Source organism: Equus przewalskii, chromosome 22 (assembly GCF_037783145.1).
Source record: "Equus przewalskii isolate Varuska chromosome 22, EquPr2, whole genome shotgun sequence".
NCBI lineage: Eukaryota > Metazoa > Chordata > Mammalia > Perissodactyla > Equidae > Equus > Equus przewalskii.
Genome location: NC_091852.1, coordinates 33,501,701 through 33,528,931, shown reverse-complemented (window position 1 = coordinate 33,528,931; position 27,231 = coordinate 33,501,701). Strand labels below are relative to the sequence as shown.

Genomic DNA, 27,231 nt, shown 5'->3' with positions numbered 1-27,231 from the left:
GGCTGCCTTCTAGCCACATCATCTGTGAGACGCAGTGGCCCCCTCTGGCGAGGGAAGGGGACTGGTATTGGCCCAAGGACCAGGTGGACGCTTCCACGAGCCTCAAGGATTGCGCAGCTTTGACCTTGGCCTAGTCAACCCGGCGGAGACTTGGCCGCAGGGGAACGCGAACTCTCTGCGCAGCGCAGCAAGCGGACACCCTCAGGTACGTTCTCAGAAGGTGGGCCGGACCGGCCAAGTCTCTGTCTGCGAAGTGACTCCGCCCACGATGTGGACCCCCCCCCCCCATGGGTCCGAGGCCGCTGCAGGCTGGGGGCGGAGACTGTTGCGGGAACCTGGTTGGCTGCTCGGGTCTGAGCCGCGAGGGAGGGCGGGGCGTGGCCTGCGGGGGGCGGAGCTCTCGGCGGGGCGGGCCGCCGGCGCCCGCTCGGGAAATGGGTGCTCTGCGGGTCTGCGGGCGCCGGGGGCGGGGAAAGCGCTCTCCGGGCTGCGCGCTGGCCCCGCCCGGGACCCGGCGGGAGCGCGGGGCCGCCCCTTTCCTCCCTCGCTGGCGCTGGGCTGAGCCCGGAGCCGAGAAAAGGAGTCGGCTCTGAGCTCCTGCTTGATTTTGGGCGGCGGTAGCCGAAGGAGGAACATGGCGCTCGTAGGCAACGGAGAGGAGCTGGAAGCGGACGAGGTACTGGCCGGTGGGAAGTGTGGGTACTGCCCTTGGAGCCCGGGAGGGATGAGCGAGCCCGGCCGGGACGGCCGAGGTCCCGCCCCCTTGGTCCCCGGTCTGGGAGCCTCCCGCCCGGAGGAAGGGGCAGGTCGGGGCATCCGGGCTGGGGCGGTCTGTCCCCGCGGGAGCGAGGAGGTTTCTGCGGCGTTTGGAGCAGAGGCGCTGCCGAGGTTCCGGGCGCCGGCACGGTGGGGTCGTGGGGATGGAGGACACCACGTCCGGTCGGCTGGTGGATGGGTGCGAGCGCGCGGGAGCGGAGGATCCGCAGCACCAAGCTGTTCTGAGCTTCTCCAGGGACGCCTGGGCTTTGTGAGGTCTGACCCCGAAGTCCCGACGCTGGGGTTTGTGGAATCGTCTCTTGACCTGGGAATCTCACCTTCTATGGGAGTTTCCTGGGGGCAGAACCGAAAGGCTTACGGTCGATGATAGGAGAGGAGGGGGACAGCTGGAGGAAGGAAGGAGCCCCAGGGGCATCTGCCCGAGCGGGCAGGGCAGGGGCTGCCGAGGGGCCGGAGGGCTAGGGGACCGGAACAGCAGCCGGGGAACTGGTGCTTTCGTCTCGGTACACGGGTCCCGGGCCTTTCCCAAGCAGGTCCCGTTGTCGGTGGTAGACGGAGGGAAGGCGCTTTGAGAACGACTCCGGTCTCTTGTCTCCTCAACTGTATTTAAATAAGTGGCCACTTCCTCCTGGCTTCCGCGCCGGGGTCTGGGCACCCTGGGGCGGGCGCGCGGGACCTGTTGATTTATTGACTATTCCTTGCAGCGCCGGCAGCGCCGGAGGGACGCGCTCTCTTGCTCTTGAAGTTGAGGCCGGCGGCCGCCGCAGCTTCACCCACGCACAGCTGCTGCTGCTGCCATTTTACCTGACTTAAATTTTACTAGTCGCTGCCGGGGGAGGCTTAGTTTCAAATGATGCAATAGTGGAAGATCTGGAGCAGGCGGGGGAAGCCCTGCCCGTCTCTTCAATGTCGGGAAACTCTTGACAAGGAATACTATGTTTTAAATGTAGCTCTTAAAGTAAAAACAAACAAAACCAAACTACAGCTCCTTTACACGACTGGCAGACAAGAGGGCAAGTCCAGAACCTTCCTTACAGCCTCTCCCTTGCAATAAGGGCCCCGAGACCACAGACCAATGAACTAGAGCTTGCTAGACTACATCTATTTATTGTTGAAACTTTTAAACTATACATAAAGGCAAATGATGAGATAACATTTATTGCTGTTTTTATCTGTGGCAACCTTTATTTACAGCTTTAGGCAGTCTGTTTTGGTATGACCTGGAGCCCGCTGTTTTTCATTCCTCCTGTCTTAACTTCTTTTCGGTCATCAAGGTGCTAACACTTCGATGGTGCTCTGACCCTACGTTCACGCCCTTCCTCAGAAATTTTTGTGGCTCCTTGTTGTGTATTAAATTAAGGATTCATGTAACTGGCATGCAAGGCTCTCTACAGTGTGGTCTCAATCTGATGGCCCAGCCTTGCCCCCAGCTGCTTTTCTGTGTATAACCATTTAGTTTAATCAGTGTTATGCCCGTATTATTAGTGAGGAAACAAGACTGGGAGTAGCTAGTAAATGTGGAGTGAAAGTTTTGAATCCCTAGCCTGCTTATTGAAAAAGGTTGATTAGTCGTAGTGCTGTATGATTGTTTAGACCAGGGCATTGTTGAGAGAGAAAGGGGATGCTATTAATAATTAATGTTTGGACAATAGGTGTAAATTGGGACTGTCCTGGGTGTATGGAGACACATGGCGACCCTAGGTGTGCCCACTGCCTACAAGATGAACCGAAGTTCATTAGCTGGGGAAGGAGGGTTTCAGCTCTGGGGAGGAAGTTAGGTTTCAGAGCCGCAGAGATCCTGGCACATGGATGCTTGGTAAATAGATATTTGTTGAGTGAATGAATGACTGCAGAATAGATGTTGCTTAATGATTTCTCAGTTTTTGCCATAGCTTTAATTTATTTTTTACAGTCAGTAGCCATTAGGCTCCTATTACATGTTAGGTACTATCCTGGTCCTAGGAGATGAACAGAGTACAAACAGAATTTTTTGTTCGTGCCAAGTCCACTTTTTGTCCTGTAAATGGTGCACTGTTTACGCTGTATAAATTTCACACACATTTCGCAAACATTTATTGATTTCACACGTTTGCCCAGTGCTCAAACTGGGAAGGTGCCTTAGAAAGAGAAGACACAGTTTTGGCACTCTAGGCTCTCTGTCTGGGTAGGGAGATATGACATGTGTATAAGAACTCTAGAAAAGAGCTCAAGGCAGAGTAAGCAAGTCAGAAGTAGTGTGCGTTGTAGACTAGGTACCCTTGACTTATTTGTAGCAAGTCCCTCACTTTGAATGGGTCGAAGGGCTCTATCTGTAAGTGAACTTCACTGGGTGACTGAAACTAAAATAGCTTATTTCAACTGGGAAGCGTTCAAACACTTAAATATAAGGTTGGTGGCCTGTGTGGCCACTATTTGATATTCTAGGGAAGTGAAAGGGTGTCACACTCAAAGCAAAAGTGAAGGTGGTGAGGAGGAGATGATATTTGAACTGGGTCTTGGGTGAGCAGGATTGCGTTGGGTGAGCAGGATTGCGTTGGGCGGAGCAAGTGGAATAAGGCACAGGCCTGGGTGGACGCTGAGATGGTTGGGAGTGAGAGCACACCTTGGGTTCAGCAGGGCACCCAGCCTTGGGAGGAGAGCCCTGAGGGCTGAGAGATGTGGAGGAGGAATTGGCCTGGGGGCCTGTTCCCCAGTTTGAGGGTCAGCGGTATGGAGTTGAGGGAGGATTCTGAGTCCCCACAGGGCTCAACCCCGCCCCCGTCATGTGGATGTGGAGGAGGGTGTCTTCACGGAGAATACGTGAACGCCTGAGGCTCACTGTGACTTTTCTTACTGAGGGAGCATGGCCATTTGTTTATGAGTGGGTGAATCTGGGCAAGGTTAGGACAGGGTGTGTGTCCCCCCGCACCCAGCTACCCCCTCCTCCCTTCCAGTCTGCTAGCTCAGGTAAGCTTCTCTAGGCAGGTGTCACTTCTTCCTTGTGTTAGCTGTTGGCCGCCTTATCGTAGTTCCCTGCGGATGGTGCTATTACTAATTATCCACAGGGTGAGCTGATCCTATGAAGCTGATACTGTGAATTCTGTGAGGTTCATGGTTTCCATCCAGCCGCCTGCTGACAGCTCCCCCGCTTCCAGTCTTGGGTGCCCCAGTGGCCATCTCAGTGGGGCGGTCTCCTGAAGCCACTGTGTGCTCACTTCCCAGAAAATGAGTACCTGGAGACTCTCCTGGGCAGTTGTGAGGTCTCCTGGGGAGAGCTTGCCTTTGTCAAACCTCCCTTTGGTTCCTGACTGCATCAGAACTCTCTTCTCCCACCTCTGTGCTTAACGGACATTGGTTGTGCACCTAGAGATACTCTGGCCAGTTGGCCGCATTGGTTAGGTCCCCTCCCCAAAGGGACTCCTCAAATTTTGAGTGCCTGGCAGTTCATAATGCCATTATGCATCCTAATCTTTTTGTTCGAAGACTCTGGGTATGTAGTAAATGCTTTCTTGCTGAGATCTGTGGACATGTCCCATTGGTATTGCTGATATTATGCTGAAATATACACAGGGTCTACATCATTTAAAATATTTTAGTGAAATAATGCATTATATATGGTTGTTGGGTCTGATTGTAGCTAGTAAGCGAGAAGAATTATTCAGTCTAATTTAACATGTTGAATGTTGTGCCAGGTGCTAGAGCGGCGGACATAGCTAGAGCAGCAGACATAGCTCTTGTCGTAAGTTGTGGTCTAGTGGGGGATGGGGGCAGGGGTGTAGACAAATAGAGGCAATATCTATGCTGAGAACCATGGAGGAGGGATGGCAGGAGGCTTCAGGAGCACAGAGGAGGGCACCTCACCCAGGGGGCTGGGTGGTCAGGGATGGCTTCCTGGAGGAGTTGATTTCTTAGAAATTCTGCGTCTTGCAAGATGAGTAAGGGTTAGCCTTATAAAAGAGAATTGGGTACGAGGGGAGCTCTTGAAGTGTATCCCATGGAGGGGACTAGCAGGCATAAGGTAGGAGGTGAGGGAGAGCTTGTGGTGCTCTGGGTGCCAGCAAATGAGGCTGGCAGGGTAGGAAGGCTGTTCCAAATCTTTCATGCCGGATCGTGGCTGTCTTGGTGTGTATTGAAGGACTGAAGCTGAGGAGAGGGGAGCAGAGATCAGCGCTGCAGGCGGCTCTCACTGCCAGTGCAAAGTCTGATCGGAGGGAGCCCAGACTGGAGGTGGGGAGGCAGGTGGTTTTCTGGTGTTTTGTTCTGTTTGTTGAATGACTGTTACAGCCCACTGAAGGCCCACTGTGTGCAGAGGTGGCTAAGTATGGGGATAACATGATGGGTCAGGTCTGGTTTTAGACACACAGACAGCTCTGACCCGGAGTGTAGGGAGTTCAGGGAGAGTGTAAGCAGGCCTGGAGCAGCTGGGAGGAGAGAGCTTTCAAGGGGGCAGTCACCCACGGCATCACGGTCAGGGCATGCTCCCGCCCCCGCGTCAGCCGACTTGATGTCCAGACTGAGTTTTGTCTGCCCAGCTGTGTGACTTAGAGCAAGTCTTTTAACCCTTTTGGGCTTTAGTTTCCTCATAGGAAGCATGAAGGAATTGACATTGGTGATCTATTTCTGAAGTTCTTCTCAGCTTTGACATCTGTGATGGAGAAGGCGACATTGGATCTGGACATTGAGGGGTGAAATTTCAGCAGGCAGCGAAGGAGCAGATCGTTGCTTCATGCTTGCAGGCAGACAGAGTAGCAGGGGGAACACGCTCAGGCGTGCATGACGAGCGATGGAGGCCGTTGTGCTGAAGCAGAGAGTGAGCAGGAGCTCTGTGCCTGAGGCAGGAGAGCAGTGCTGTGTGTGCTCCAGCCAATTTTGATAGGACTTGAATGCTCAGCTAAGGAGTTTGGGTTTGCTCTTTTTTGTTTTCTTTTTTTGGCAGTAGGGAGACACGTATCCTCCCTTATCTGGAGAATGTTTTTCTTTTTCTTTTTTTTTTTTGATAAAGGAAGCAATGATGATCTCATTTCTTGGTTTCGCTTTCTCGTTTCCCAACCCCATTTCCAAAGTACAGTTTTAAACTGATGACTGTGAACTGCGATGCAGTGGTGAAAGAGACAGACTAGTCAGACGCCTTTGAGTAATTCCATCGGCTTCTGTTTCACCACGTAGACTCCTACCCTTGGCTGAGTTCTGAGATACAGAACTTGACCCTCCACTCTGGTGTGGTCAGCAGGAGCGTCGGGGTTTCTGGGACCGTCTCCTCGGTCCTCCTTTCTCCATCTTTGCTTCCTTAGACCACTTTTCCCCAGAGTTCTAGGGTTCTTGGTCTTTCTTCAACACATGAGTTCCAGTCATTTCACTCAGACTAAAGAAAACAGATCTCAGATTCTCACATCATTTTTTCAGGCCAAATGGAGTCTGATCTTTTGGAGAGGAGGTGAGCAAGGCAGATGACACAGTGGGAGAGACCCGAAGAGAGGGGATGAGGCCTGACTCCAGAACCCTCTCCCAGAAGCACTCGTAGGTCATCATCTGTGCAAAATCATGCAACAGGTGCTCTTTGGCCAAGAACAGCTACCCCTGGCGCAGAGTAGTACGAGCTTCGGAGGAGCAGCCAGCTTGGGTTCAGATCCTGTCTTCCCATTTGCTGTGTGACCTTGGGCACGTTATTTTAACTTATCTGATGATCTTCATTTATGAAATGGTAATAATGATACCTACCCCATAAGGCTGGCGATAAGGATGAAATAAGAGCCCACTTTACAAGCACCTGGCACATAGAAGTACTCTGAAAATGCTAGTTCTCTTTTCCCTTTATGTTTTTACCTTAAGATATGGCCGCCACTGTTCATTATATTTATGGATTTGATGAAGAATCTGCAGCACATGTTTTAGTGTGTTCAAATATGGTTTTACTTTATTTCTGCAGTCAATGGAGAAGAAAATTCTGAACGTGCGCACGTCCTACAAACAGACAGGAAGTGATCTATCCAAGGTCACTTAGCTCACTTAGGCACAGAATCTGAGTTAGAAGCCAAGTGCTCTACCTGTACATTCAGTATCTTTTCCACGAGGTCAGAGGGTGGCAAGTTTCACCAGAAGGAGAAATTTATCCTGCCCCCCTCCTGCCTGTTTTTGTAGATACAGTTTTAGTGGTACACAGTTGTGCGCATTCATTTAGGCTTTGCCTATGGCTGCTCTCACACTGCAATGGCAGAGGTGATTAGTCGGGAAACAGACTGGATGGCCCACATGGCCTAAATATTTATTGATTCTTTACAGAAAAAGCTTGCTGACCCCTGTACTAGGTGATTTCAAGGGCTATACATAAATTTGTTTATAATGTGGTCTAAACCTTGTGCATTAAGTTTGCTTATTTCCTTAATACTCATATAGGCATCAAAAACTAGGAAGAAATGGATATCTATTTGATGCATCCCATGAAGTTGTATGGTACAAGTTCTGGAGTCAGATGGACACGGGTTTGAATCCTTGCTCCTCCATATACAACCTTGGATAAGTTAATCTCTTTAAGCTTCAGTTTCTTCCTCTGTAAAATAGAGATAATCGAATCTACTTCAGAGGGTTATTGTTGAGGATTAAAGCCTATAAAGTCTTAGCGTATGGGGTGCAAATGTTGACTCTTAGCACTATTATCATCAAGGTTGCACTATGGTTATTAAGACTGTTTGACATTGGTTTCCCAACGGTGTAAGGAGCTGGCCTCACTCAAAGCTTGGCCCATGGAGAGTCTTGCACAACTCCTCTTCTGCCATTGGATTTCTTTAGGATAGAAGCACCTCTCAGGCTAATCCCAGCCTCCAGCTGCCTCAGTTCTGCAAATTTACAGTCCCCACACCTTTCCCTCCCTCAGGGGAGATGGGAAACCACTTACCACAAAAGAGAGTGGTGAACATGCGCCCAAATGGCCATCTGTTTAAGCAAAGCACTGTTAGTATCGGTCAGCAAGGGGAGTGGCAATGTCAGCAATATTTTGAAAACGGCCTTTGCCTGCCAACACATAGGTGGTATGTATAGTCACTTCTGGCTTCTCCAAACGTTTTGCTCTGTGGGATGGTTCCCTCTTTGACTCTGGTGAATGTCATAACCTTCTTACAGGGTTTTCATTTAGTAGCTGGATGTTAATAGGTGACTATGACCTGTAAAAGGTATGTTTGTGTTCATTGCCTTAGTGTAAGAGGTTAAAAGGTAGAGGAGGTGACAATGTATGTGCACTCCTGGGCCCTGGAGGGGGCTTGAGGGTTCTTGCTCTATCCCAGAGCAATGTGCCATGCCAGACTGCTCTTTCTAAAGTTCAAGTCCATTTTCACCTTGCTGCTTAAAATCTGTCACAGCTTCTCACTGCCTTTGAGGTAGTTTGCAAACACGTTAGCATGGCATTTAAGGCCTTACTTAGGATCTAGCTCAAGCATTCTCACACTTAATGTGCACAGATCCCCTGGTTAGGGGAGTGGGTGACTGCTTAAGATGCATGTTCCTAGGGCCCACCATGAGCCATTCTTAGTAGGTCTGGGGTGGTTCCCAGAAGTTTGGAATCTTACATGACCTTTAGCATCAGCCATGCTGAAGTGCTTGGAGTTTCCCTTCCAAAAGGTCCCAAAAGGTCAGTCCTTTCTCACTTCCCAGCTTTTTATATGCTGTTCCCTCACTTGGTGATTCTTCATCTCAGAGGAGAAATATTCCTCTTTTGGCATACTTGCTACAGCACCCAACATGGATGGGATGTAGGTACCCGGTTGTTCCAGAAGGAAAGGGTGGTCCTTCTTTTCCATAGAAACCAGCAAAGGAACTCTCTTTAGTGATTTCTAACAATGTGATATTTTTGTCCTCTCAACCAGGAAGAAGAATTTACCACCATAATCTATTAGCATCATCTCAGTACACGTGAAAAAACCCCAAAAAACCAGCTTTATTGGGGTGTAATTTACATACCATAAAATTCACTCCTTTCAAGTGTACAATTCAGTGATTGTTAGTAAATTTACAGAATTGTGCAAGTGATCACCACAATTTAATTTTTAAAATTGAAATATAATTGACATACAACATTTGTTAGTTTTAGATGTACAAAATAATGATTCGATATTTGTATATATGGCAAAATGATTGTCACATTGTCTAGTTAACATCTGTCACCATACATAGTTACAAATCTTTTTTATTGAGATGAGAACTTTTAAGATATACTCTCTTAGCAACTTTCAAATATGCAATACAGTATTATTAACTATAATCGCCACGTTGTACATTACATCCCCATGACTGACTGACTTTTTAACTGGAAAAATAGGCTCAAGCCACATGAACACCCCAGTCCACATGGATAATTTGTCCAATTTGCAAGCAAGCAGATGTGTAGTGTGAATAGATGATGGTTTTTCCTGATTTTCTAGTTTATCCCCCAAGGCAGATACTATTTATCCAACATGTTTAGCTTCCTAATAGAAGGATGAACAAGCAATTGCATGTCAAAGCCATTACCAATTGAATACAAGGGACTGTCACCATAGCTACAATCTCAAGTAGGGCAAAGGGTCAAATGAAATCAGCCTCTTTTCAGGCACCCTTGAATTTCGGACTTGTTTTGTCTGTTCCTAGGCAGGCATGTGGGAGGCAGGAAAGAACGTGGATGAGCTTGCAGGTTAGCAGACACGGGTTGGGTTCTGCCACTTGCAAGTTACTTAATCTCTCTGTGAGAGTCAGTTTCCTCATCAGTAATGCCCACTTGGTAGAGTCGCTGTATGCATTCCTGGCACCTTACCCAGTGCGGACTATACTAGAAATGTTTAGTTGCAGCCATTAATTTGAATAGCAACTCTGTATAGATTTTCCTTTTGATCACATTTAGCTGGGTAGAGTTTTACAGAGCAGGAAAGAAATCACAGTAAGATTGTATCAAATACTGCAACTAGCCATATTGAACATCTTGATATTAAATATTCATTTGCTGATGTTAATTTTAAGATTTAGTTTTGGGAAAGAAGGCTTTGTTTTTGTTTTATTTTTAAATGCAAACAGTGGTAGATGTCATTTTGGAGAACTGGCTCACGTCAAAGGGCAGAAGGCCCTGGGAACCATCATTTCCTCACTCCTAACAGTGGGGCTAAATGAGATAATGTATGCAGTGTAGGTGGGGTGGATGGGGAGCATTCATAGAATGAGGATGATTATCATTTATTGAGACACTTCATGCTTTTAGAAGCCTGAGGTGTTCATATTTCTCACAGTTTGCCTATTCAGTAATAATAACGTGTGTATGTGGTATTTCTCACAACTTTTCAAAATAGAAAACACTGAGATTCTTGGAATTGTCTTTCATCAGACAAAGCAAACCTAGTCTGATTTCATAAATAGTAGACATGACTTTACTAAAGGGGAGGCTCCACAAATCTAATCATACCACTAAGTATATTAGAAATTTAAAACTAAAGCTACTAGCTTAGAAAGAATCATTTTTTTTCTTCTAAAGACTTACTGGTTAGTAGTTTATGGAGGAGGGGGTTATATTTCAACTTAGACAAGAGCCCCCTGTTTGATGTACATAAGCCCTGTCCATGTCAGAACTGCCGGTCTGCATGCCTGGGGGAGCAGGTTTCACATGGCAATAGATTAGGCCAGTACATTTTAAGACCACGGGACGTGTGATATGCTTAAATGAACTCCTGTCTCTTTGTTACAGATCGCAAAGCATCTCATTTCAGTTGTGGCAATTTGGAGACAGTCGTCCTTTCTGTAATTATTTCAGGAGCAAACATAAGGCTTTGGGGGAACAATTTAAAACAACATTGCTCAGGCAAAGGAAACCATGAACAAAATGATAAGACAACCCACCAACTGGGAGAAAATCATATATCCAACAAGGGGTTGATTTCCAAAATATATAAAGAACTCATACAACTCAACAACAAGAAAACAGCCCGATCAAAAAATGGGCAGAGGATGTGAACAGAGATTTTTCCAAAGGAGATTTACAGATGGCCAACAGGCACATGAAAAGATGTTTAACATCACTAATTATTAGGGAAATGCAAATCAGAACTATAATGAGATATTACATTACACCTGTCAGAATGGCTATAATTAACAAGAAAAAAATTAACAAATGTTGGAGAGGATATGGAGAAAAGGGAACCCTCATACACTGCTGGGGGGAATGCAAACTGGTGTAGCCACTGTGGAAAACAGTGTGGAGATATCTCAAAAAATTAAAAATAGAACTACCATATGATCCAGCCATCCCACTACTGGGTATTTATCCAAAGAACATGAAATCAACAATACAAAGAGATTTATGCACCCCTATGTTCATTGTACCGTTATTCACAATAGCCAAGATGTGGAAGCAACCCAAGTGCCAAGTGCCCAATGGCTGATGAATGGATAAAGAAGATGTGGTATATATATATACAGTAGAACACTACTCAGCCATAAAAAGAGATGAAATCTTGCCATTTGTGACAACATGGATGGACCTTGAGGGTATTATGTTAAGTGAAATAAGCCAGACAAAGACAAATATCATATTATTTCACTCACATGTGGAAGGTAAACAAACATCTGGATAAGGAGAACAGATTAGTAGTTACCAGAGGGGAAGGGGGTTTGGGTGTGGGTGAAATGGGTAAAGGGCACATATCTATGGTGATGGATAAAAACTAGACTATTGGGAGTGAGCAAGATGCAGTCTATACAGAAACTGATAAATAATAATGTACACCTGAAATTACACATTAGAAACCAATATGACCTCAATAAAATAATTAAAAAAATATTTTTTTTGAGGAAGATTAGCCCTGAGCTAACTGCTGCCAATCCTCCTCCTTTTGTTGAGGAAAACTGGCCCTGAGCTAACATCCATGCCCATCTTCCTCTATTTTATATGTGGGACACCTACCACAGCATGGCTTGATGAGCGGTGCCATGTCCGCACCCGGGATCCGAACCGGTGAACCAGTGAACCCCAGGCTGCTAAAGCAGAATGTGTGCACTTAACCACTGCACCACCTGGCTGGCCCCCCAAAATATTAATAAAACAATATTGCTCAACCACCATGCCTCACACTTGACTTTCCCTTCCTGTTCCCCTCAATTTACCCTTCTTTGCTCCCACATCTCTGTCATCAGCTAGTCTTGTTGAGTCTACTTCCAAAACATGGCTCCTTCGTGCATATTCTCTGCATCTCCACGGTCCCCCTAGTCCGTGCCACCGTCTTCTCATGCCTGCGCCTCTGGGAGAGCATCCTAACTGCTCTGCCGTCTTCCTCTCTGCCTTCTGCAGTCCACCTGCCACTCTGCAGCCCAAGAGCTCCTTTACAAACATTAAGACATGTTACTTCCTTGCTTACAACTTTTAAGTGTCTTTCCATAACATTTTAAGATTTTATTTTTTTTCCTTTTTCTCCCTAAAGCCCCCCGTTACACAGTTGTATATTTTTAATTGTGGGTCCTTCTAGTTGTGGCGTGTGGGATGCTGCCTCAGCATGTCTTGATGAGCGGTGCCATGTCCCTGCCCAGGATCCGAACCGGCAAAACCCTGGGCTGCCGAAGTGGAGTGCGCGAACTTAACCACTTGGCCAAGGGGTCGGCCCCCTAACATTTAGAAGAAAATCCACACTCCTTTCTGTGTTCTCCATAGTCTGGCTTTTGCTTTCTTCCTCCAGCTCATCTCTCCTGTCCTCTCCTCTTCGTTCCTCTGCTGTAGCCACCCTAGCTTCTGTTAGGTTTTTGAACATGCCCAGTTCTTCTCCACTGCGGTATTCTTGCATGGGTGTTTCCCCAGCCTGGCCGACTTCACCAGGCCTCCACGTCATCAGCTCCTTCTCATCTTTCCATCCTCACTTTAAAGATCAGGTTCCAAGTGCAGCTTCCCCCGGTTCCATCTTCAAAGCAGCCTTTCTCTTTTTCTATTACGCATCCTGTTTATTTCCTCTCAGATATGATCACAGTCAGTATTATCCTGTTTGTTTATTTTCTTCGTATCTGTCTCACTCCATCAGGTTTCAGTGCAGGAAGCAGAAACTGCTGTAGGTAGTTTGTCAGAAGAGTTTAAGAAGGGAATGAGGGGCTGAAGGACTGTTTTAGGTGGGGCCTCTCAGAGTGCCCCTCAGTCTCATCCAGAACTGACCCACTAGGGGAGGTGCTCGTATTCTGTGGCTTATGATTCTAGAACTAAGAGTGCACAGTACTTTGCGGTAGCTGTGATCCAGGTATTGGGAATCTGGAATCGAGAAATTTCTGCTGCCACTGCTTTTTATATGCAGGGAGCTGGAAAATGAACTCTGGACCACTGCTGTTGAAACAGCCTCAGCTTCCTCACCCTTGTTTGACAGCAGAAAAGTTCAGAAAGGGGCAGGAAAATGACCTCTGCCTTTTGGATCTTGCACAGGTATATCTCAACGGTGCAACCTTGTTTTTACCCAGGGTCAATTCACTCCTCTACGGCTGCAAATCTATAAGGTTCTCAGAAGCTCCTGTCTCTGTGAATTGTACTGAGTTCCTCAAGTTTCTGTTATGACCAACCAAAATTCTGTTACAATTGATTCGTTCTATTGTCTCCAGCTGTTTCTCAGCTTCGTAATTTTGCCAGTGCTTTATTTTCAGATTGGCTGCACATTTTCACCAGTTTTCACAGTAGACAGCTCTCTCTCTCCCTTAATTAAAAAAAAAAACTATTTAAAGAGACTGTTAAAGTTTAGAGGTCTGTTATTCTGATATAAATCCAACCATCCTTTAGGTCCCCCTCCAAGTATTTAGATCAATGAGTAAACAGCTAAGAATTAATAGTGAAACGTAGCCTCAGGTGGCAGCCAATCAGGCAGACCCTTAATATTCTCATTTGAATAAAGTTTGTTCTGTAATGTACATTGGTCTGTTAAGTATGTAGGTCAGTGGTTGCATACATCAGTTTTCATTAGGGGAATCAGAAAAAGAATTTAATCTTATTGCTAAAGTTTAAATATGCCTTAACCTTGTAAGATTCCTTGGCAAAACAATTCTCGCAATAAGCAAGTTCTAGGTATTAGAATATGCTCAGAGTGGGGTAAATAGGGAGAAATTTAAAAGTTGCCTTGGCCAAATATGGGACAATTTGAGCTTAAAAATAATTAAGGACGGTAATATATTATAGGCCATTTTGAATGCTAGGAGTCCTTGAGTCCAGACTGACGGTAACTAACTCGGTATATAAGTGCGGGTAGGAGGGCTTTTACTTCCAGTAGGATGCCAAAGGTGCACTGGTGAAAGCAGAGGGAGTCTTGGAGCTGGAAAATCAGTTTTGAGCTCTCACAGTCAAGATCGAGTCAGGCGGCTCTCATCATAGTGCTGAATCCAGGGCAAATTTGGGTGAGGAGCATATTTACCTGGTCTTATACTGTCTCACCACAGACTCCTTATTAATTGTAAGACTGTGCAGTGGAGAAATCAGACCAGACCTTAGCCAGGTGATCAAAGTTAATATCACCAGTGGGGCCAGATGACTATCTGTGCCTCCAGATATAAATGACCTGACAAGGACACCATGTCCCTTCTGTAGTAGTCTAACCTGAATCAATCACGAGGAAACATCTGAGAAAGTTTATTTTTATTTATTTATTTTTGAGGAAGATTAGCCCTGAGCTAACATCTGCTGCCAATCCTCCTCTTTTTGCTGAGGAAGACTGGCCTTGAGCTAACATCCATGACCATCTTCCTCTACCTTATACGTGGAACACCTACCACAGCATGGCTTGCCAAATGGTGCCGTGTCTGCACCTGGGATCCAAACCCGCAAACCCCGGGCCGCCGAAGTGGAACGTGCGCACTTAACCGCTGTGCCACCGGTCCAGCCCCTCAGAGAAACTTTAAATGAAGATTCTATTTAGAAGGAGGGGAGAGCTGTATTCTCCAAAAATGTCAGCGTCATAAAAGACAAAGGCGGTGAGCATGTTCCAGATGAAAGGAAATAAAGAAGACGTGATAACTGAATGCTAGAATGGACCTGAGACTACTCCTGTACTGTAGAGGGGAAATGCTATAAAGGAAAATTGTTGGGTCAGTTGACAAAATTGGAATATGGAGAGTAGTTGAAAGTAGTTAAATTTACTGAAGTGGATAACTGCGCTCTGGTTATGTAAGAGAATATCCTTATTTTTAGGAAATACACACTGAAGTATTTAGAGGTAAAGGGCTAGATTATGTGTAACTTACTCTCAAATGGCTCAGAAAATAAAATCTTAGCTAGGAAGCTAGATACAGAAGATGAGATTGGGAAGTGGGGAGGGAGAGGAAGGAGCGGATTATAAAGCAAATGGGGCAAAATATTAACAATAGATGAATCTGGATAAATGGCACACAGGTATTCTTTTTACTCTCCTAATTCTGGCAACTTCTCTGTAAGTTTGAAATTATTTCTAAATAATTTCTAAAATTTCAAAAAAGTTATCCAGGGATTGGAAGTGCTGTTCACTTATAGTACTGGGCAGGAAAGGATCTGGGTCATAAAACAAATTTAGTTGAAATGTCATGTTACTTTACTGTGCTTGAGTTTTTTTCTAGGTATATTGGATCTGCTTATCTCAAAGTTATGTTTTAACCTTTTTTTTATTGTTCAAGTTGTTCATTATTTTTTACATTGCACAAATAATACATAAAAGCATTTAAAAGAATTTTTTTTTTAACTTTTTTTTTTTGAGGAAGATTAGCCCTGAGCTAACTACTGCCAATCCTCCTCTTTTTGCTGAGGAAGACTGGCCCTGAGCTAACATCCATGCCCATCTTCCTCTACTTTCTATGTGGGATGTCTACCACAGCATGGCTTTTTGCCAAGCAGTGCCATGTCGGCACCCAGGATCCAAACTGGCGAACCTTGGGCCGCCGAGAAGTGGAACATGCGAACTTAACCACTGTGCCACTGGGCCGGCCCCCATAAAAGCATTCTTGTTGTAGAAGATTTAAATCATTCAGAAGCTAGAATATGATCTTTCCCTTTGCTATTTCCTCCTTCCCCTCCTCAGAAGAAATCAGGATTGAGTTTTTATAAATGTAAGTGGGTTCTTAGACCATACACCTTTCCCAGGACAAGGCTTTTTGTTTAATATTTCTTAGAGATATTTTCCACTATTTGCTTTATTCTTTATATAATGACTGAAGAAAATTGGGTAATATGATTGTGCCATAATTTATTTAACTACTTCCCTATAGAAGATCATTTGGGGAATTTCTGATTTTTTCCAGTACAATATGTACCATACTACATGACCCTTGTGCACATGTATGAATATTTTAATAGTATGGAATATTTTAATATTATGGATATTATTTTTTTGGTCTGGTAAAGGTGCCTTAAATATTTTCTCCTAGCTATTTGCTTAGCTTGGAAGTTTAAACATTTCCTATAGCCAAATCTTTTACTCTTTCCTTATGGCTTCTGGGTTTTGTGCTTTACTTAGAAAGATTGTCTCTGTTTCAAGATTATATAAAAAAAATTCTCCATACATTCATCTCTTGTTTTTATGTATATCTCTTTAATCTATCTGGAAATTTGTATATGAGTTTAATTTCATTTTTGTCCCAAAAGACAACCAATTTCCTCAGCATCATTTATTAAATAATTCGTTATTTTTCCTCCAATTGAAAATTTTAACTGAATCATAAAATAAATTCCTATGTGTGTAAGAATCTGTGTTTGCATTCTTTATTATCTTCTCTCTCTCTCTCTATATATATGTTCTTGTGTCAATTCCACAGTTTTAATTGGCAGGAAAAATCCTTGTGAAATGCTTTCCTTTCAGGTAACCTTGGAACTCCTCCTGTGGTTCCACGGCGTGAGGAATAGGAGCTCAGGCTGCAAAGGCGGATAGGCCTGTGTGTAAACCATTTATTAGCTCCCGGATGATAGTTGCACCTATTTTAGAGAAACGCTGTCTGGTTTATATGAGACCATATATTAAAATGCAAAGCATAATGCTTGGTGCATAAATGTGCTAAAAAATATTTTACGTATCCCCATAGTGACAGAGAGCTGACGTGTTCAGTAACAGTTTTATAGCTTATTAATCATCATGACCTTTACATTGACTTAAGAAACTAGTGTGTACACACACACACACACGTGAACAAAATTTCAGTCTACAGTGACTCTTGAGGTATAACTAAATGCATTTGTATGTTCCTGGATCCACTCATTTGTTTCTTTATTCCTTCCTTCAAGTGGGATTTCTGGCGCAGCTGCCGTGTGTAGGCACTGTGCCTGCTGCTCAGAGGATGTGCCTCATGGAACCTGCAGCCCGGAGGGAAGACAGCCAGCAAACAAATAACCACATGCCTAATTTTGCCATTAAGATAGATGGTGTGAAGAGAAGTTAGACTGTCTCTGTAGCTCTGGTTCAGTTTGATGAAGTTCATTTTGTAAAGTAGCTCAGTTTTTTGAATTTACAAGATTTGTTTCTCAAAAAACAGTTTGAAAGGTTTTAATGAGAATGAATATAGATCACTGATTGTGAAGTTGGACTTTGTGGGTTCAAATCCAGATTCTGTCACTTAGATGCTTTGTGACCTTGGGCAAGTTACTTAATCCTCTGTGTCCCAGTTTCATCCTTGGTAAACTGGGGATAATACTAAGCCACTTCAGAGGGTTGTTATGAAGAGCAAGTGAGTTAATATTTGTAAAAGTGTGTAGAACAGTGCTTGGCACGTAAAGAGTGTCGTAGAGTGTTAGCCATTGTGATATCATTAGCATCCACATTTTTAACACTTAGTGTGGAAATTTTTTGTATTTACTTTTTCCCAAATTCTTTTAAAAACCAGCTTTATCGAGGTATAATTTACATGCAATAAAATGCATCATGTTAAGTGTACAGATTATTTCATAAATGTATCCACCCATTTATTTTTTTTCTGCTTTTTCTCCCCAAATCCCCCCAGTACATAGTTGCATATTTTAGTTGTGAGTCCTTCTAATTGTGGCACGTGGGACACCATCTCAGCATCGCCTGATGCCATGGCCGTGCCCAGGATCCGAACCAGGGAAACCCTGGGCTGCCGAAGCAGAGTGCGCAACTTAGCCACTGAGCCACAGGGCCGGCCCTTATCCTCCCGTTTAACCACCACTATAATCAAGATATCGAACATTTGCATCGACCCCAATGCATCAGTTCCCTGGGGCTCCTCTGCAGTTATTTTAAATTCTTTTTAATTCATTAGTTTTACCAGAATTTTAGTATTTGTCTTTTACATGTTTAGAATTTTAAATTCTTAAAAAATTTTTTTGATGTATAATGTATATTAAATTCCAGATTCTAATTATATGATCTATTATACTAATCTCTTCTGGAAGCTTCTCCTTTCTGCTGGTTTTGAATAAGTTTCCATATTTAACTGATTCTTGTTGGAAACTAAAATGTCAGCATTTCCCTTATGATGGAATTGATTCAGTTAATTGGTTTTACAGTATAAAGTTTGTCTACCGAACACAAATGTGTAGGTAGGCATTTAGTTTCTTGATGAAAATTTCTTGCTGTTGAGAGGGGAATGTTGGTGGAATGGGAAGAGAATTTAGTCTCAACAGAAATGAATATCTCGAAGTCTTAGTCTTTTCTCTCTTAGACTGCTCCAGAAGAACAGGTTACAGTTCTCAGTGGCTCTGCTTTGCTGGCACCTGTTTCTCATGAGGGTAAATACTCTGGGAGGGAAAGTACTGTCTGAGTGGTCCAATATTTGGACATAGGAATTTTCTCTGCAGTAATAATAATGAAAGCAATAATTTAATGAGAGTTGACATTATCAGTACTTACTGTGGACCAGATACCATGCTAAACCCCACAGACATCTCATTTAATTCTTTCAACCCATAAGTTTATTTGTGTTATTCACATTTTACAAGGATGAATATGAATCTTAGCGAAGCTAAGTAACTTGCCCAAGGCCACACGCAGTTAATAAGTGATGGAGCTGTTGGTGGGACTCTACAGCCTATGTTCTTGCATTATTTCCCCCTCGAATTGAAGGCTTGAAGGCTGTAGGGTTTTTTTTTTTTTGGTAAGTAGTTCTTACAATTTTTTAGATTTTTTATATCTGTTTCTCATTCTATCCTCAAAACAGCCAATGGCATTAGAGAAGGAAGTTTTATCCATTTGTGCAAAAGGAGGCAAACTTTTTCTGTAAAAGGCCAGAGAGTAAATATTTTTGGCTTTGTAGATCATGTGGTCTCACTTGCAACTCCTTAGCTCTGTGGTTGTAACAGGAAAACAACCATAGACATTATGTTAATAGCTGAATGAGCAGGCAGTGTTCCAATAAAACTTTATTTACAAAAACAGGCAGCAGGCTGGAGTTGGCGCATTGGTTGTAGTTTGCTGACCTCTGTGGTGGTGGCCTGATCTATCTGGCGACACCAGATATGTAAGCCAGGGGGAAGCAGAACCAGAGTTCTTAGTGCCAAATCTGTCTACTGCCCAACCTTCTGCAGGCTGCAGCATATGCAATTCAAGTCCTCATAATAATAGTGATAATAACTAATGTTTGGTACTGGATGCTTTGTTCTTTGTGCTTTTCACATGTGTTGTTTATTCCTGGACAACCCAGTGAGATGGGAAACTGAGGCACAAAGAAGGAAAGTAGCTTGCCCTAGGTCACAAAGTGAGTGAGTGGTGAAACTGGGATTAGAACCCACAGGAGCTCAAGCCCTCTTACCTCATCTTTCCCGAATTTTGGGCTTTCTCAGTTTGCTGTCACCTTGGAAGCTTTACTCTTTGGGAATTGCCTCTTCTGAGCACGATATTAAGTGACAAGATTCTGTGGTCTCTTTTTTTTTTGAGGAAGATTATAGCCCTGAGCTAACGTCTGCTGCCAATCCTCCTCTTTTTGCTGAAGAAGACTGGCCCTGAATGAACATCTGTGCCCATCTTCCTCTACTTTATATTTGGGACGCCTGTCACAGCATGGCTTGACAAGGGTTGTGTAGGTCCATACCCAGGATTCCAACTGGCAAACCCTGGGCCACTGACATGCAGTGCGTGAACTTAACTGCTGCGCCACCTGGCTGGCCCCTGTGGTCTCTTTTTAAGACGCTGACTTTGGAGCAGAGCTACCAAAGGAAATGCTAATTCTGCCATTTTTCTGGTATAGCTAGGAAGTTTGAGAGTGGAGCAAGATGTTGCAAGAGATTTCATTTATCTTTTTTTCTTTTTGCTGAGGAAAATTCACCCTGAGCTAACATCTGTGCCACCTTCTTCTATTTTGTATGTGGGTTGCTGCCACATGTGACCACCAACGAGTAATGTAGGTTGCTGCCCGGGAACTGAACCCGGGCTGCTGAAGCAGAGCGCTCCGAACTTGACCATTATTAGGCCACAGGGCTGGCCCCGTCTCTGTTTGCCTATCCTTAGGCTGCAATGGAGACTTTCAGCCATAGAAGCACTTTAACGACAACAAAAGAGATTACTTATTAGTGTCTTCCGTGTCAGCACTGTGCTGGGTGCATTAAATACATTATCTCAGTTCAACCTCACAGCAATGCTGTAAATTAAGTGGCATTCTTCCCACTGCACAGATGGAAAAACTGCTCAGCTATGGGATGTTGGATAAGTTAATTAAATTTCCATGAGTCTTAGTTTCCTCATTTGGATATAATAATTGTCCTGTCTCATGGGGTCTTTACGAAGATTAAATGAGTTAATGCTTGATAAGGATTTAGAGCAGTGCTTCGCACTTAGTGGTGTTACCTGTTATTTATTATTATTATCAGAACATAGTCATAGTAGTAATAATAGAGATGAAATGCTTACTCTTTTTTTTGTTTTTTTTGTTTTTTTTTTTTTGCTGAGAAAGATTCGCCCTGAGCTAACATCTGTTGCTAATCTTCTTCGTTTTGCTTGAGGAAGCTTGTCACTGAGCTAACATCTATGCCAATCTTCCTCTATTTTGTATGTGGGACACCTTGATGAGCAGTGTGTAGTTTCGCACCCGGGATCCGAACCTGCTGTCCCCGGGCTGCCGAAGCAGAACACGTGATCTTAGCCACTGCCCCACTGGGCCGGCCCTGAAAAGGTCACTTTTTATGATGGTTTATGAATTAGAAATAAGCATTTAAGTGTCCAACCTAGTGCCTGGGTGTTAAATGGAATTTGCGATTATTTACTCATGGGAAGATCCTATAAACTCTGTTCATTTTAATTTTAAAAACACCTCCACTAGTGATGGTTTCCAAATTAAACAGTTAAAACTCAGTCTCTTGGTTCTATTTCTTTGTTTTGTGTAAAATTACTCCCCTGCAAAAATGGAATGCCCTAGCCATTCCTCTGTTTACTGTAGATTAGGTAGGGTTGGCACTTGAGATACTTGACATATAAGTCATTGCCAAGGTTCATATTACAACTGTAAAAATAGTAGCTGAGGCATAGGTACAGGAGAGTAAAATAGTTTACTCATTTATGTTAAGCAAATTCAACAATACATCATTGTAAAAGACTTCTATTTTGCATATTCAGTCTTTATTACACTCCATCCATCACTGTACACATTTTTTGCTTGTATATGCCCATTCCTCTATGAGGTTATCTCCAAAACCACGTGTACTCTATTGTGATGGCAATTTAAAGCATTTGTTCAATGGTAATTTTTATTATTCCTTATTTTCGTTTTAAGTACTGACCTTAGAACTTAACCATGGCCTTCAGCTGCAACTCAACTCTATATTTATAATGAAATGCAGAAAGGGAGATTTTTTTTCCTCTTTGTAAAGTTAACAGTCCTTTTTTTCAAACACTCATCTGTGTGTTAGTAGAAACTAAAGCAGTTGTTATTTTTTGTGAGAGTGACATCTGGTGGTTCCTTTTGAATTCTCCTGGTTTCTCTGTGCTTGGCTAGAAGTTGTTAGAAATTCCAAAGAATCATTGTGTGAACTGCTTGTCTTGGTACTTACACTAGCCAGCTATCCAGGATTAAGTTAGGACCACTGGTATGGCTTTGAGAAGTCTGGCGCTCTATTTAGTACAGTCCCTCTGAATACCAGCCTTCCCTGAGAGGTGTCTGATGGACAAACAGCTGACTTCTTGCAGAGGATTTCTGTTTATTGCAGAGAATTTAGAAGTTTGAGTAAGGGATGGTATCTATGCCAACTTCTCTGCTTTACTTGTGAGGAGGCTGGAGCTCTGACAGGTTGAGTATATTGGCCAAGGTCACACTGTGTTGGCCAAGGTCAGTCTGCTTCCCAGTGAGCTGAGGTCCTGGGCTCTGTGCCCATAAATTATGTTTATCACGCTGGTAACCTACTGAGTAAGAAAGGTCTGGGCATTAAGGGATAGGAGGCGAAGGCATTTTCAGAGGGGAGAAGTAAGGGCAGTTAAAATTTTTGAGTATGGTGTTTGCTATAAATATTTCCACATTCATCTTCTTTTCTCTCTTCCAAAAGGGGGCGCAGAATCTTTGGTGTGAAAAAGAGTTGTAGAGGAAGTACAGTGAAGGATCCCAGCTCTGTCTCCATGAGTCCACTGATTGATCCCATACCTGAGAATTTAGTATCCTGTGGAATTGTATATACTGAGCCTGTTTCAAGTCAGACCTCAAATATGTCACTAGCATCCACACAACAATCCGGGGAGGTGGTTGGAATCCCCATCTACCCATCAGAAAGGAGAGGATTCAGAGGACTAGAACCCGCCCAGGGCCGGGATAGAGCCGAGATTCAGACCCAGACAGGTCTAACTTCCAGGCTGAAATTTATGTTTCCCACTGTCCTGCATTGGAAACGTACTACATTCCCACTCTCATGTTGGAGTGAATCCTTGAATAAAACCTAACTCACTGACATGTAATAGTTGCTTAGTAAAAATGTGCTCAGTTTATTTATGTGTTCCAAGTAGTTCTTCCTAGTAAAGTGACTGTTTCTCTGTGTCCCCAGTTTTCACTGTCAGGTTAGTGATTTTTGGTAAGTACGTCTTTAAAAAGAAGAAAGAACTTATACAGGGTTATCTTAAAGCTACTCCTGTGTCGTGAGAGCAGCTATAGAACTATATTCATGCTTCGCTTGGAGAATGTGTGAAATTATTTTCAATCTCAAGTGGTGAATGTTTAAAGTAAAAATTTCTAAGGCACAAATCTTTTCTTCTGGCAGCTGATTTTTACCGTTTGTATTATTAAAAATGTAAAAACTCTAATTTAAGATAATGTTTGCAAACCTCCAGTTTTTGAGTAAGTGTATCCAAAAAAACCTGGATTTTACAAAACTTCCAGGCAGATTCAGAAGATGAACTCTGTGTCACGTTCTTTTTTCTTTTCTCTCTGCTCTGTTTGAGAATTGCATTCGTAGTCTGATCTTTTTAAACCTTGGGAAGGTCACGTTTTGTTCACTGCAAGGGTGGGGTGGGGATGGGAGCGTGACTGGCCTCTGGTGGCTGGGCCCCAGTGGCTTCCCTTCCCTTTGAGTGGAGCTCTGAGGGTCAGTTAAGCTTTCGCAGAGAACTCGCCTTGGTGTTAGTCCTTTAACGGGAGGTGTGAGTGATGTTTGCCCCTTCATACCCGGTAATAGGGTTGCTGAAGCTGAGTTTTACTTTTGGCTTCAAAGGGTTTCAGGGTATTGATGCTCCCTCATACAATAGGAAATTTAAAAAAATGTAGCATCGCATTTAAGCTGCAGTTGGTGGTCGCCCTCGGGATCCCGTTGAGGAGTTTCAGTGCTCCAGAAGGCCATGGCCCTTCTTTTTTGAGCTTGACAAATAGATTACAGAGAAATGGATGGCAAATGTGAGCAGAATGAAAAATTATTCCTGACAGATGAGCTCAGGGCACATATATTTTTTTAAAAAAAAATTCTTTGCCCAATCTTCCTTCTAAAAGTCACTTCACACACCCGTAATAGATGTATATTTTAAATTAGTTAATCCTGATTTCGAGAACTTTCAACCCTTCATTGAAATTATAGTGGGGAATGATGTTATTTAAGTTTACATATTCCTAATATGATTCTTTAACTAGCAGTGTGCCTTCTCCTTTTATGTGTGAAAAGATTTGCATCCAATATTTGAGGAATCCTCCTGGTGTGTCTCTATGATAATGATAAAGTGTGACAACCAGTGTCAGTCTGGTTTCCCATTTTGATCATCTAGATTCACCAGGGGTGAATGTCATGCAGGGGAGTGTGTGCAATCCTTAGGACCCAGTGCCCATGGCTCTTACTCCCTGCCCTCGTCCCAGGGGAGGTTGGGGCATCCTCTTCATGTCTCATCTTCCTGGGAATGGTCCAGATGTGCCCCAGAGCCAGGCTTAGAATCTGTGACTTGTCAGAGTTCTCAGCAGCTCTGGGATTCTTTGAGTCCATGGTACCAAACATGCAGCTTCCGTGGTCAATAGAATGGAATGTTGGGTGAGAGCTCCAGGTAGGAGGGTCTGCTGCTGTGGGGTTGGGGGGTAGTTCTCATTGATGAGGAAGGTGTCTCCAGAGCCCCATCAAACCTTGTTATCCCTTCCTCAAGAAGAACAGTTAAATGAGAACATGGTGGCGTCAGCTCACAGACCCGTGAAGTCATCTATATGAGAGAGGGGAAAATGGAGGAAGAGGCGGAGGAGGAGGAGGAAGAGGAGGAGGAGGAAGAAGAAGAGGTAAGAGGAGAGAGGAAGAGGTCCTGGAGGAGAGGTTCGACTTTTTGGGTTTCACTACCTAGTTTGAATTTTAACCATGTTCCGTCCTACTTCCTCTTCCTTCTTGGAGTAACATTTCCCACATATTCCTTTTCACACCTCAAAGTAAATAAAAATTCCAGTGGAGAAGCCTGAAAAGTCTGTTAATCTATTTGGTCTCTTTGGAAATTAATACAGAGTATTAAATTACTGCTGTTAATAGCATATTTGTTATCTTTATTCTTTGCCTCTCCCCACTAGGGATAAAAAGAATATATACCTTTCCATCATTAGTATCGTCATTATTTAAGATTCTTAAATAAATATTGATTAAGGACCTGCTGTCACTTAAATGTACTTGTGTGCATTTTTGCTTCTCAGAAGATGACAAAGTTAATGAATTAAGAGGAAAATTGTTTAGAAAACTCTTCGTTGTTGATGCAGCACCCCCATCCCCTTTCCTTACTTCCCGTCCTTTTCCATGACCAGGGTCCTCCATCCATCTGGGGGGCAGGGGGGTTCTGGCGCCCCCACCCAGCCGCGAGCAGGCCCTGGGGTGCTAGCCTTGCATCCAGAAGGTCCTCCAGGGAATTCACCTAACAGGGCTAACCTGTTTGCTAAACTGCAAAATGAAACCGCTCTAGATAAGGACCTTCCATCTCAAGACAGGGTACTCAGCCAGCCAGACAGCCAACAATTATTTGCTAAGAGCCTGTGAAATGCGAAGCACTGTGCTGGGTTATAAAGTGGATTCAAAAGGAGTATGATGGCCCTTGAGTCCAGCCAGGGAGTCAACATAAGCTCTTGAAAAAGGCAGGTACCATTTTGATGCAGAGTATAATTAGGAGCCAGGTGTGGCTCAGTTAAACATTTGTTACACTAGGCCCAGGGGTAGTAGCCCCTTTTGGTTGGCCCAGAGTGGGAACAGGGAGGCAAGTCCAGAGCCTTCAAGAAGGAACTAAACACTGAGGCTTTCCTGTGAGCGTGTCGTATTTGTTAGCGGCGTGAGCTTTCCTGTCTTACTTTCCTTAAACTAGAAGGATTCTGGATGCCTCTCTGACTGTATGTGTTTTAACTGGAGTCCACATGGTAAGCCTACCCAGTACTGGGAGGTTTAAGGGAAACCAGCTTCTGGTAATCCCTGGGGAAATGAAAACCAGCGCTGGAGAAGCACTGGGAAGTTGGTGGTGAGTATGGAGAAGCATAGAGACCACAGGTAGAGAAATCTCGTTTTACCACACGAAGAATATATGGAGTATACTTAGTGCTCAGTGGGAGGCTGTTGACTAGTAATCTGCTGCAGATCAAGTGCCAAACCTAGGGGTCCTGATGAGACCCCACACAGGAAAGGGGCTCTCTGAGGCACTAGCAGGAAGGGGTGGAATTTGACAGGGGGTCGGGACCTAGAGAGACAGAAGGAAAAGGAAGCAGTTGGTCCCTGGATATATGGTATGTTAGCAGACAGCCTCTTTGACTTCTGGCATTTTATCCCCCGGGTGGAACCCACGTTAGTTTTCCCAAGGAGCTGGTACCCAGGGAGAGAGTGTGTTGTCACTATTAATGTCAAAGTGTAATTTCCGAAAATTAGAAATGTGACTGTTATAAAGATATAAAATGAACGCATCAAAGTTTTATTTAACCTATCAATGAAGAAACTAGTGAGATGGTAAACTGATTCAAAGGGTATCTGAGGAACTGAATATTTATAGGCTGAAAAAAAAATAATGTTATATTAAGATTGCTAGGCTATACGTAAAACTGGCTAATGTCCTTTAGGGCAATAAAACTATAATCTTTGAGGTTTTTCTACCATCTAAAAGTCTACCTGTAAAGTTAAAATGTAACCTCACAGTGTCTGGGTTCTAATCAGATAGTAAATAGCAAAGTCAAACATAAGTGCCTTCTAGAGAAATAATCCCTAGAAGGGCTTGTTCAGTGATGCTACAGTATGACCTTGAGAGCATATGGTACCCCCTCCACTCCCAGCCTCTCTCTGGTCCTGCCCAACTGCCTTAGTTCCAAGTTTTGGATAGTTTTATTAACATTAGAAAATACTTTGGAGTTAAAGAAATTTGAGATTGAATCCCAGTTGCTTCACTTACCAGCTGTTTAATATTGAGCAGGTAATTACCTGCGACTCGATTTGCTTGCTTCAGATTGGGAAGAGCAAACGAGATAGCTTTTGTGAAATGCCTGGCACATGATAGGCATGCGATAAATCTTAGCTCATCTTTTTACCTTCCCTTTTTTTAAAATGAAAAAATGTTTGACCTTTTGTCTGGCCTTCATAGACACGTTTTCTTTATTTTCTCTCTTTTTTGGTCTTTCTCCTCTAGTTTATTAGAGTAATATCCTAGAATTCTGGTGGATCTTCTCCATTACTAATGGAGGTATTCTATTCAATTTTATTATTTATCTAAATGGAAAAAAATAGATTTTAACATGTTTTTAATTAAAAAAATTTCCCCTCTACTTTATTGAGATATAATGAATATTTAGCATTGTGTAAATTTAAGTTGTACAGTGTAATGATTTGATATATGTATATATTGTGAAATGATTACCATAATAAGGTTAGTTAACACATCCATCACCTCACATAGTTACTTTTTTTTTTTTTGGTGAGGAAGATTCATCCCAAGCTAACAGTTGCCATTCCTCTTCTTTTTTTTTTTGTTTAAATTTTATTTTATTTTATTTTATTTTTTGGCTGATTTTACTGTAGTTTTATTTATTTATTTATTTTTAAATTTTTATTTTTTTTGGATGTACATCATATTTCAAATTCTGGATACATTACATCATGTTCACCACCCGAACACTAATTATAGTGCATCCCCTCACATGTGACCCTAATCACCCCTTTGC

The 27,231-nt window shown here is 43.5% G+C and overlaps 1 protein-coding gene across 13 annotated transcripts in view; it reads left to right on the top strand.

Annotated features, from left to right (window-relative positions):
- Positions 1 to 407: 407 nt before the first annotated feature.
- The window catches only part of TTC39B (tetratricopeptide repeat domain 39B), a 142,719-nt gene continuing 115,895 nt past the window's right edge, over positions 408 to 27,231 (top strand). For 2 of the 13 annotated variants that reach the window (XM_070589710.1, XM_070589723.1), the window contains exons 1-2: positions 24,086 to 24,122; positions 24,219 to 24,345. In XM_070589710.1, the coding sequence (XP_070445811.1) occupies positions 24,277 to 24,345 (69 nt within the window). In that variant the 5' untranslated portion in view covers positions 24,086 to 24,122; positions 24,219 to 24,276. Of the gene's footprint in view, positions 677 to 762; positions 1,060 to 24,085; positions 24,346 to 27,231 lie in introns of those variants that run through there. The other 11 variants (XM_070589721.1, XM_070589716.1, XM_070589712.1 and 8 more) reach the window with 10 other exon arrangements.